The 12,107-nt window shown below is 47.6% G+C and overlaps 3 protein-coding genes across 3 annotated transcripts; all 3 read left to right on the top strand.

Moving 5' to 3' along the window:
* Positions 1–7,597: 7,597 nt before the first annotated feature.
* LAESUDRAFT_760047 (uncharacterized protein) lies at positions 7,598–9,539 on the top strand (the record flags this gene model as incomplete). The annotated part of the gene is made up of 3 exons (XM_040912682.1): positions 7,598–7,635; positions 8,421–9,159; positions 9,234–9,539. The coding sequence occupies 3 exons, from the start codon at positions 7,598–7,600 to the stop codon at positions 9,537–9,539; spliced, it is 1,083 nt and encodes a 360-aa protein (XP_040763236.1).
* A 698-nt stretch (positions 9,540–10,237) lies between these two features.
* Positions 10,238–11,011, top strand: LAESUDRAFT_779892 (uncharacterized protein; the record flags this gene model as incomplete). Its single annotated transcript, XM_040913844.1, has 1 exon — positions 10,238–11,011. A coding segment is annotated over one exon (774 nt), but the record flags the coding sequence as incomplete, so codon positions are not given.
* A 551-nt stretch (positions 11,012–11,562) lies between these two features.
* LAESUDRAFT_630879 (uncharacterized protein) lies at positions 11,563–11,870 on the top strand (the record flags this gene model as incomplete). Its single annotated transcript, XM_040903391.1, has 2 exons — positions 11,563–11,758; positions 11,818–11,870. Coding segments are annotated over 2 exons (249 nt in total), but the record flags the coding sequence as incomplete, so codon positions are not given.
* Between the last annotated feature and the right edge of the window lie 237 nt (positions 11,871–12,107).

Below are 12,107 nucleotides of genomic sequence, written 5' to 3' on the forward strand. Positions count from 1 at the left end.
TCAGATAATGTCCATTAGCTAGCAGTTCTGGGGGTATATGGGTACCAAGGGTCCTTCTGCTCATGTATATAAGCCAGAGCTCTGAGACGCATAAGTCCCCCAGACTTATTCTCATCTCTGCTATGCCTATCCATACAGTGTTACCAGTGCCCACTTCAAAGGCATTGCTTTACCTTGATCCGCTCTTGTGTCCATCCTTACCTTGACAACAGTCAGTAAGTGTTTGATCATAAGGTCATAGGCTTAGTCGGCGCTCTGCATCCTAAGTTTGTGATATTTACCCAATGAGATAATTGCCTGAAGGTGGTGCCACTATTTGAGTGGTTGAAGTGGTGCCACTTATTGAGTGGCCAATGGGGGTTCTGCCATAGCGCAGATTCTAATGCTGGTGCTACTATTTGGCAGCCATGTAGTTGGTGCTGCTATTTGAGCAGCGAATTGGGTGCTTGCTAGCTTGATGGTCCAATGAGCACGGGTAAGCCTATTGTGGGCCAAAGAGTTCCATTCTGGGCAAGTGGCCTGGTGTCACGTGACCAATGCCTGATAACTTCCAAATAGGGCAAGTGGCCAGTGTCACGTGACTGGGTGGCTGAATCATGGGCGCTTGGTGGTCATGTGGTAGACACAGTCATATCTGCGATGTATGTGGTGGTATTGTGCTGTTTGCCTAAGTATCCACTTTGTGAGACCAATATGAAGGTTGGCATCTGAATAACCACTTGTGGTTGCCGAATGATGACTTTATTGGTGCAGAAAGAAAGGTGCCACTTAATACTGTGACATCGTCGCACGTCTCCCATTTCGCGCACTTTATGAGTTGACGCGTATTCACAACATCACCCTCGACCGTCAACAATGCTCATTGGAAGGGTTGTGTACTGTCTTCACTTGTCACTGTTGCTCATTGTCCTGTCTGCCTACACTTTCCGTGTTCGACTTTCCTTCCGATGAGCTTCACAACATCGGTGTCAGTTCTGTTGACTCGTCTGTGTCTGGGCAGCTGCTCCTATGCTTTCCATCTGTTTCACATGTTCTTTCCATGGCTGAAACACATCATACTTTCGCTGGGGTGGTTAACTTCTCTCAGGACATCGCTGTTGATGCTCCTGAGCTGATTGTTGTGGACATTCCTTTATGCTTCTTGACAAACAGGTTGTCATTTGCCGCACTTGCTGAGATTGCATGCCAGCATGGGCTTCATCCGAGCGGCAATAGTTAATCCATAGAAGACATTGTTAGCAAACTTTTGTCTCATCAATGCTTACTGTGTGCACGGCACTTCCCGTCGTTCATTCCTGTGACTTCATTGTCATCTGTTAGTGCTTCTCAATGTTGTTCTGAGTACTCAATTGCCCCGTCTGTCTCTGTGCATCCAGATTCCGTACCGCATTTTCCACCTGAGCCCATCTCCGATGCTGCAAAGCTTCATTTTTATGGTGCATGGGATGATAGCCTCCAGTTGCCTTCTATATATGAATGGCCATGTGTGGTCTGTGCGACGTTAGTGCCCGGCCATCTCGTTTTAACTGTCTGTGCTTCCTCAATTGATCTATCCCCAATCACTCGTGAATGTGAGCTGATTGCCAGGTTGAAGCGTAAATCAGTCGATGACACCATTGAATTCGATAATGGACCTATACTGTATGGTCCTGCAGTTTATACTATCGATAACGTTCGATCAATCGACATCTGCGTGAGTTGCTATAATATACTCCATACGAAAAGGACGTTATCAAAGAAGGCTTTGGCAAATGGACTTTGGCTTGGGGATGTTCCCTCTGTGCTCGAGTCACTTACTTTTGTAGAGTGGATGCTGGTCTCAAAGGTGCGACTGTCACAGTATTAGGTGGCACCTTTCTTTTTGCATCATTTAAGTCATCATTCGGCAACCACAAGTGGTTATTCAGACGCCAACCTTTATATTGGTCTCACAAAGTGGATACTTAGACAAACAGCACAATACCACCACATACATCGTGGATATGACTGTGTCTACCACATAACCATCAAGCATCCATGATTCAGCCACCCAGTCACATGACACTAGCCACTTGCCCTATTCAGAAGTTCTCAGGCATTGGTCACGTGACACCAGGCCACTTGCCCAGAATGGAACTCTTTGGCCCACAATAGGCTTATCCATGCTCATTGGACCACCAAGCTAGCAAGCACCCAATTCGCTGTTCAATAGCAGCACCAACTACATGGCTGCCAAATAGTAGCATCAGCATTAGAATATGCGCTATGGCAGAACCTCCATTGGCCACTCAATAAGTGGCACCACTTCAGCTACTCAAATAGTGGCACCACCTTCAGGCAATTATCTCATTGGGTAAAGTAGGATTACCTTGGCATATCCACGGCCTTTATAGATAGTTGCTATAGCAAAGTCCAGAACCATTACTGGTTTTGGCAATATGTTCACATGTAGACAGGACAGGACCCCAGTAAGTACACCATAGTTAGGGTACCCAGGGTCCACCACTACATGTATATAAGCACATGAGGATCTAAGGGAAGACCTTAGATTCATTCATCTATTTTATGTGGCCTAAGAAGCCTTCACCCCCTCTTTGTGTGACATAAGGCTAAGGGCCCTTTGAGCCCCTTTTTGCAGGCTGCATGTCACTGCATGCCTTTTTGGCCTAGCCCTTTGAGGCAGGCCCATATTTTGGTATTAGTGCAGGTCACTGAGTGCGGCTAGCATCTTGCAGCCATATCCTTGCCTTTTGGCAGGATTTATCATGCACCGTGACAGCGACACAATGCATTTATTATAAAAGTGTCTAAGGGTCAGCGCAAAATGATCGCGAATGCAGTGGGTTTCTCTCAACCTGTCACAGATTTTTATCACAAAGTCTGCATGTGACTTTTCTCATGCCACAGATTACGTGCTTCACCAATATCTCATGCCACTCAGCCACAGATGTGACACGTAGAGATCAGGTGATAGTCCACATCACATGTTATGGTCTAGACCAGTGGATGATACAGTCGGACCTGTCTGTTCCAAAATACAATAGAGGCACCCATTTGGGAACAAAGGAAACAAGGACTATTGTTCGGAATCGTCTAGGCAATCGGCTCAAGGTATAGCCATTACCACGATAGGATGGATCATCTCACCGTTGCTATGGGAGAACATCGATCTTCTCACCTATTGTTCTACTTACGGATAGATCTTCCCACTTATTGTTTCGTGTATAGCTTAGTCACCTAGATACGTAGATAGCCAATCATCTATTTTGTAGCAGTGGTACGATGAAGGTTATGTAATCAGGCTCCTGTACACGTATATAAGACCAGCATGTAGAGGATGAAACTTCAGATTGTTTCTCCTTGTCTACCACTATAGCACCTACTGAGCTCACAAGCTCCTGCATATATCTTTCCACTCTTCCATATGCTTGCTTCACCAACAAGTGAGTGTTCAGCTCTCAAGCCACTATTGGGATCAAGGGGATCAGGGCAGCACGTTCCACATGACTGATCCTTCTTTAGTCTCGTTGATCTCTTGTCCAGCGGTGCTGTGATATTAGAAACAATCTGACAATTTTCTGTGCCCCTGCTTAGTGTCTAACACAAGTGGCCACATATTTTTAGTGCAAGCAGTTTCAGCCGTAGCACGTGGCTTTTTTGACACATATTCCAATCCGATCTCTACTCAGCATGAGCCTGAGCAAGACTCTGAGCTGCCCAAGGCTTCAAAGTGCAAGGCCACACCCAGGATCAACCTCGACACCCACTACAAGCATCAAGAAACCAATAAGGAGCATGGAAGGCTCCTCACTCTTGCCTTACTAGGTGCTTCATCCATAGATAGGCAGCATGCAGCAGCCAGGGTCATCGATACTATGCACATCATAAAGTGCGGAATTATCCATAAGCCTCGTGATCACACCCCACTGCTAGAGCACTACAAGCTCAGATGAGGATGCCTCACTACTGATAGTCGCAAGCTGGCACCATCTGCAGAGCTTATTACATCTAACGCAGTCCCTCTCCTCATCATCGCTCCTGTCACGGCATGCCGATGACAAAGATAGACAACCAAACTAAGAGTCCCCTTGAGGGCCTCTGGTAAAAGCCTACAGCGACGAGCTGTGGTGAGTTGACATGTCCACTGACGAGGCCCAAGTCGCTAGTCACAGAGTAAGACTTACTGGTGAGGTGAGGGACACTATCACAACTGTGAGAATGCAAATAGAATGTATAGCACACTGAGAGTGTCTGGTAAGGCCCCTCTATGATGGTAGTGGAGGATGAAGGAGAATAAGACTGAGGTCTCCTTCTTGTCTTGCTGGTCCTTATATACAGAATTGTCTAGCTACTGTACAGTACTACATAAGCGAGTCACATGCTATTCTACTGGTCAGTGCTACAATTGTACGACATGTCCCAATTATCCTGATTGGCTGCCTAATAATACTCTGCAGAGACGGAGCTCCTCTTGAGCACACAATATGGTGTCATGGTGATTGCGGCATATGACACCATGCCGAGGAGCTCAGTGTCATGTGACAATGCTGAGAGAGATCCAAGGTCATGTGACTAGATGTCTTTATCTTATCTCTCATTAGGTCACGTGACTCTTGTGCGACGTGAAATGATTAAAATAATATGCTTCTAATAGCATTTGTTCCTATAATGACTTGTCAGGTAAAAACCGTGACATCACCCCCTTCTCAAGGTTCATTGTCCCGATGAGCCAAAGCCTTTGGCACCTCATATGGTTCACTTTGCAAGTGAACTGTCAGTCTCAGTAATCACCCCTGGAGCGTAGTATTCGCATATGAGTTGTGCGACACGATCACCTGTCCTGACTTCGAAAGGTTTGCTGGTCATGTTGATGAGAAGCACCTTGATTTTCCCTGTGTAATCTGGGTCGATTACCCCTGCTGCGATGTCAATTCCTTTGAGGGCTAGCCCACTTCAGGGGGCCACTTGAATGTATGTCCACTTTGGGGGGTTGACCACAAGCCCGGTGCCAAAGAGCATTCTAGAATGTGGGAGAATGTCTATGTCTTGTGTGGATTTGACATCCCACCCAACAGCTTCTGGAGATCCCTTGTAGGGTGCTCGGGCATTTGAATGAGTGTGAAAAAAGATCATAAATTCATCAGGGTGATCGGACAGAGTGATTTTGTGTGCTTTGCGTGTTCGCGACTTTGCTCTTGGAGCATCTGGGTGTGTCTTATGAAATTCCTCTACTTTGTCTTTGACATTAGTGAGGTTTTCCAGTGGTTCCCAAGTATTATCGCTGTGGTCGTAATCTAACCATTTAACGAGATACTGGGTTTTGTTATACCTGACTCTCGAATCCAGGATGTCCTCCACGTCCCATTCCTCTTCTCCATCTATGATGACTGGGGGATTAGGGGGAGGTACACGTCCAGGGATAGAGTCTTGATGGAACATTATGAGCTTGGAAGCATGAAACACCAGATGCAGCTTCATGTCCGCTGGTAGTTGCAGTTTGAATGATACAGTTCTGACCTTTTCAAGGATTTTGAATGGTCCATAGTTCTGTGTCGCAAGCTTCTGGCTTTTGACATTTACATGGAGATCTTTTCCTCGAATAAGCACTTCGTCTCCTACTTTGAAAGGGATGTTTTGCTTTTTAAGATCGAAATACCATTTCATTCTTTCTGCTGCTAACGACAGAGCGGCATGGGCTTGTTCCTGTGCTTGATCGCGGTTATGGAATAGGTGTTCCAGGGATAAATGTTGTATTTCTTCCAGTACGTTTGGTGCCATTCGGGGGTGTCGACCATGCTCGATGAAAAATGGGGACAGACCTGTCGATTCTGAAGCTTGGTTGTTATATGCAAATTCCGCTGTGGGCAATAGTGTGGCCCAATCAGTTTGTCGGTAATTGCAGTACATACACAGATATTGCTCCAGAATTTGATTGACTCGATCAGTCTGTCCATCCGTTTCAGGGTGATAAGCTGTAGACATCGTAGGCCTAATGTGAAGTTTCTGGCAGAACTCCTGAAATAGTTTGGCTGAGAACTGTGTGCCTCGATCAGATATGATCTGCCATGGAATTCTGTGGAGTTTGAATACTTCGTTGTAGAAAATTGATGCTACTTGAGATGCTGTCACCGTGTCATCTACTGGGTAGAAGTGAGCATGTTTGCTGAATCTATCGATGACTACCAAGATGGCAGTCTTCTTTTCTCTCCTATGGTCTGGGCTTGGTGGTAACTGTGTAATCAGGTCACATGTAACCATTTCCCAAGGCCCCTCTGGTACTGGGTTAGGTTGTAACAGTCCGTAAGGCTTTTGCTTGCTTGTTTTGTTTCTCTGACAAGTTACGCAACCTTGGACATACTTCTTTACATCAATGGTGAGCCCTGGCCACCAGTAATTCCTGCTGATCAGCTCTTGCATCTTCCATCGTCCAGGATGTCCAGCCGTGGAGATATAGTGGTGCAGCTTGATCAGCTCGTTCTGCAGCATAGAGTCTTTTGGGACATAGACCTTTCCTCTTCTGAGCAGCAATCCATGCTCGAAGTTCCACTCTTGGAGGTCTTTTCTGAACTCTCGCTTGCCAGTTTTTAGTAGGTGCTGGTAACCTTTGGTCATTTTGTCATCTTGTAGTGCCGATTTCACTCTTTCTAGAAGTTTTGCATCATCATCTTCGGAGGAATGAGTGGCTGAGATCGCATGAATGGCAAAATATTCAGGTCAAAGCAAAGTTTGCCCTGAATTGTCATTGCTCACCCCCTTCTCATGGTTTGGCCTCCTGGACAGAGGATCAGCACGCATCATCATCTTTCCGGGGCAGTGATGGAGAATAAAATTATATCGGGTAAGGTAAAGTGACCATTGAGCTTGTCATCTGGTCAATGTCTGAGCTTGTCGGAAATAGGTAAGATTAAGGTGATCTGACCATATCTCAACCGGGTGAGGGTGTCCTTCGAAGTACTGCCGGTATTCTTCTAATGCCTGAATAATAGCTAGCATCTCCTTGTCGTAGATTTCATAATTTCGCTCATGTTCATTGAGTGATTTAGAGTAATATGCAACAGGGTGCCAGAGTTCATCTTCTCCCAACTGTTCCAAGACTGCACCGGTTGCGAAGTCTGAGGCATCCATTTCTAGTCAGAAGGGACGTGTTGCATTGGGGAGTGCTAAAATCGGGGCGGAAGTGAAGGCAGTCTTGAGGGCCTCAAAAGCCTGTTGGTGAGATTCTTCCCATTTCCATTGAGCGTCTTTACGTGTTAACAGAGTCAAGGGTCAGGTCATCGATCTGAAATCCTTGATGAATCGTCGATAGAAGTTTGCCAAACCAAGGAAAGCTTGTACTTGCTTTACCTTGGTGGGCACTGGCCATTTAAGCACACCGTCAACCTTCTCTGAGTCCATCTGTATTGACCCTTTTGAGATTATGAGTCCAAGAAACTTGACAAAAGTGGTTGCGAAGTGACACTTTTCTGGTTTCATGAATAAGTCATTGTCTCTGAGTCGTTGTAGGACTTCTTTGGTTAGACGGTTGTGTTCTTCTTGGTTATCTGTAAAGATTATGATGTCATCTATATAGACTGCCACCTTTTCAGTGCGAATGAGATCGCCTAAGACGTCGTTCATCATGGCCTGGAAAGTGCTAGAGGCGTTACAGAATTTGAAGTATATTACAGTGGGTTCAAATAATCCTCTATGGATAATGAACGCTGCTTTTTCCTCGTCTCCCTTGTGAAGGTGCTGTCACGGTTTTACCTGACAAGTCATTAAAAGGAACAAATGCTATTAAGAAGCATATCATTTTTCATCATTTCTCGTCGCACAAGAAGTCACGTGACCTAATGAGATAAGATAACGAGGCATCCAGTCACATGACCTCGGATCCCTCTCGGCATTGTCATGTGACACCGAACTCCTCGGCATAGCGTCATATGTCGCAATCGCCATGACGTCATATTGCGTGCTCAAGAGGAGCTCCGTCTCCGCGGGTTATTATTAGGCAGCCAATCAGGATAATTGGGACACATCGTACGATTGTAGCACCGTCCAGTAGAATAGCGTGTGACTCGCTTATGTAGTACTGTACAGTAGCTAGACAATCATGTATATAAGGACCAGCGAGACGAGGAGGAGACCTCAGTCTTATTCTCCTTCGTCCACCACTACCATCACAGCGGGGTCTTACCAGACACTCGCAGTGTGCTATACATCCTATTTGCATCCTCACCTTGTGATAGCGCCCTCCGCCTCGCCAGTAAGTCATACTCTGCGACTAGCACTCGGGCCTCGTCAGTGGGCACGTCGTATCGCCACAGCTCGTCGCTGTAGGCTCTTAGCCAGGAGACCCTCAAGGGGTTTCTATTTTGGTTGTCTATCTTTGTCATCGGCGTGCCGTGACATTAGAATAAGACTGACCTTTTACGCCCCTACCAAGTGTCTAACACTGGTAGCCGCGCATTTTCGCCCAGAGATACATCGGCCCAGGGCAGGGCTTTTTCCACACCACTTCCCTCATATACTTCCTCCGCGTCTCTACCGCCTAAGCCGCTTCCTTCCTTCAAAAGGAACAGCGCTGCAGTGACCGGTAAAGCGCCTCAAGTACACAACGGTATCGTTCCGCCCAACGGACGCTACCACCCGTACCAACGCGATCCTCGTCGCACGCACCGTCTAACGCAGGGAAACCTCGTCCAAGCGAACCTCCCACAAGCCAGCTCACAAGGCATCACAGCTGAGCGTCGCCAACAAGCACGCAAGGTTAGCCTCTGGCTCGAAGGCATTCCAAGAGACGCACTTACCCCGCTCATTCCAATTCCCCCCGCTCATCCCTACGCTACATTCCCCGCCATCGACGTCCTAAACTTCGCACTCTCAAAGAGCTACCATCCGCGAGGGATTCACGAGAATCCTAAGGGCACTCTCCCTGAGAATATTGCACCCACTGTATACGCTACCATTCAGCGATACAAAGTCTTGCAACAGCCACACATCGCGGCCAAGTTCACCGAAGAACAGTTGAAGTGCCGAGACCGAATTCTTCGACACCTATCCATCATAAACGAGCGCATAGGAGCCGGGCACGATTTCACCTTCGTCGATAGGCGCATCGCTATCAAGCTTTGCGTAGGACTAGGGAAGATTTCCTTCAAGGGAATCAATAAGGAGCAGGAGCGCGTAGGCAAAGAGATAGTGAAGTTTGAAAAGGAGTCGTGCTACTGGCCTTACTAGGACCAGTAAATATTCTTTTGTACCATCGCGAGTAGTTTATGCCTCGATACCAAATCGCTTTCGTATACCAAAACTACATCGTGGATTTCTACCGCCCGGCGCAGGGACAACTCACAGTCATCTGCACCGCGTATTTCATCTACCAACCTCTCGTCACCAATTGGCAACAAGTACTCTACCATTACACGGTACAAGTACACGGCTACACCACCTACTCGGCACCCTTCCAGCTCATTCCCGATCTTGAGGAAGAGCGAGAATATTGGCACGACCGAGCTGAAGCTCTACGAGAGGAGTTAGAAGAAGAAGGACTCATCGAGGAAAACCCCGAACCCTTCTAAAGGTTGAGAATTGATCGATTAACACATTGTCCGTCACATCATTCCCATTATCCTCGACATCGATCCCCATGTCTCAATACAACCTTGGAGGCGTCTCGTTCCCCGGAGGACACACAATGAGTGAGCCTGCTGACCCCTGGAAGAGTCAGGCCACTTCCACATCATCTGAAGCAGGACCAGCTGCCCCTGCTGAAGAACCACACAACAGCAGCACACCCAAGGCGTCGGGAGTAGTCAGAAACCCATCACCCACTACCCTGCCAGCATTCTCCACACCTCAGACTTGGGAATGGCAGGGAGTTCCCTATGCAACTGTTGAAGAAGCCGCCAATGCCGCGGCCCCCGACACCATTCCAAACGACGTCAAGGAATGGGTAATGAACGTGGTACGGTCATTCGTCATGAGAGACGTTGTAAGCTCGTACGAGGCTTTACGTCAAAAAATGGATGAACGTCATGAGCGCACGGTGGCCTCATTGGAAGCAGAAGTACTGTCTCGTATTCACGTCGAAATAAGGACGGAAGAACTAACCGAGCAGTAAAAAACTGCCAGAGCCCAAATTGGCACCCTCTCCGCCGACAACGAGCGGCTCATTAAGGCAAACAATACTCTGATGCTCGAAGCCCAAGCAATTCGCAAGGACTTCGAGGATTATAAGGACGAAGTAAAGGGTCAGATGGACGCCCTTTACGGCAACATGGTCGCCCTGAAGGAGGCACAGGAAAAGACCACTACCTATATCGTTGGCTTAGAGTCTCAGCTCAATAATGCCATCATCAACGCCCCCACAGGTATCCTACCACCGGCCGGCCAATCTAGTCAGTCGCCCCGCCGAATTAAGCTCCCCGACCCTCCCAAGTACTCGGGAAGAAAGTCGTCCGAAAACTTTGAAACTTGGTTCACGAACCTGCTCATCTGGCTCGATTACAACCACTTCACAGACGACAAGGACAAAATTCGGCAAGCCAACGCACATCTGGAAGGCGGAGCTGCTCTGTACATGAAAGAGTACGCAATCAAGCTCGCCTCCGGACAAGACGTTGGCACATGGGCAGAATATACTAGGAAACTAGAAATGGCATACAAGACGCTTGACCCCAAGCGCACGGCACAATCTTTGCTAGATGCACACTGCGCAATCCGCCACAAGACAATGATTGCCTTCGCGGAGAATTTCAGGGCATACGCCCCCGAATCAGGATACTCCGACGAAGACTTAATCATCAAAATCAGGGAACAACGGTCGACCCATATTCAAACGGTCATGTCGGTAACAGAGACTCTAGATCCCTCCAAGATCTCAACCACTTGGATGGACTACCTGGAATTCTGCCTAGAGATTGAAATCAAACATCTCCAGCAGATGACAGGCGGGAAGTCTACCGGACAAACCACTGGAAACAAGGCGACCGCTCCTAAGAACCCTAATGCAATGGACACCAGCGCACGAATCGCACACGAACTTTCCTCGGAACAAGACAGGTGGCTGGCAAACAAGCTATGCTTGTTCTGCGGAAAGCATGCCTATGAACGAGGAAAGCGGTGCCCCTCCCCCAAGCCAGAATACAAGGGAAAGCGGTTTCAGACACGACCCGCTCCGAAGCAAGGGCAAGGAAAAGGGAAGGGCAAAACATCGAACGTGCGACAAGTTGAAGAAGAAAGTAGTGCGGGCTCATCAGCTCAAATTGCAGCACTGGAACAAGCAATTGCTGCACTTCGCGGGATGAGCACAACCTCGACTACAGCACCGTCCAGCAAGGGCAAAGGCAAAAAGAGTGCGGACACGGCATCAATGGCATCGGCATCAACGGTAAAGGACACCAATGCGAGAATCGTCGAGATAGACGAATTCTCAGAGGATTTTCAATACGAAGTGTAGACGAGTCTGGTGTCACACTTCAGGACAATTGTATTAGTACCGTGAGAACGAATGTACCTAGCGATCATCTATATATTGCATCCGCAGGTTTCTCTAAACATTCGATCGAATTGCCGATAAGATTCGTATCACGGGAAATCCAGACAACGGCACTACTGGATTCTGGAGCATTCTCCTGCTATATCGACCAAAGATTTGCGGAGAAGTATGGGTTTAAGATGATACCTCTAAACCAAGAAATCCGAATCCTGAACGCAGACGCTAGCCCCAACAAGGGTGGCGCGATTACTCATCGTGTAGTCACAAGCATCTTAATCGGGAAGCACCGATCAACCGAGAGTTTGCTCGTCACAAACCTTGGACGCATGTCAATGATCCTTGGCATGAAATTTTACAAGAACACAATCCCCGAGTTGACTGGGAACATAGAGAGGTTACGTTCTCAAGATGCAGACACACGAGGAGTCAACAAGTCAAAGTATGCGAAGAAGAAGTCAACCTTCTATCGCAACCTCGACTTGAAGATGAGGCGATTCTTCCCGACGTACACATGGATGACGGGTGGGATCAGGAAGATAACTTCATCAACTGGATAGACTTGCAAGACCAGGATCTTCGTAACATGGTGCACGACATCCTAGGCATAAGCAAGAAGGTAAAGGAGCATTTGGTAGAACAGCCGGCAGAA

Source organism: Laetiporus sulphureus (assembly GCF_001632365.1).
Source record: "Laetiporus sulphureus 93-53 unplaced genomic scaffold LAESUscaffold_25, whole genome shotgun sequence".
NCBI classification, from domain to species: domain Eukaryota; kingdom Fungi; phylum Basidiomycota; class Agaricomycetes; order Polyporales; family Laetiporaceae; genus Laetiporus; species Laetiporus sulphureus.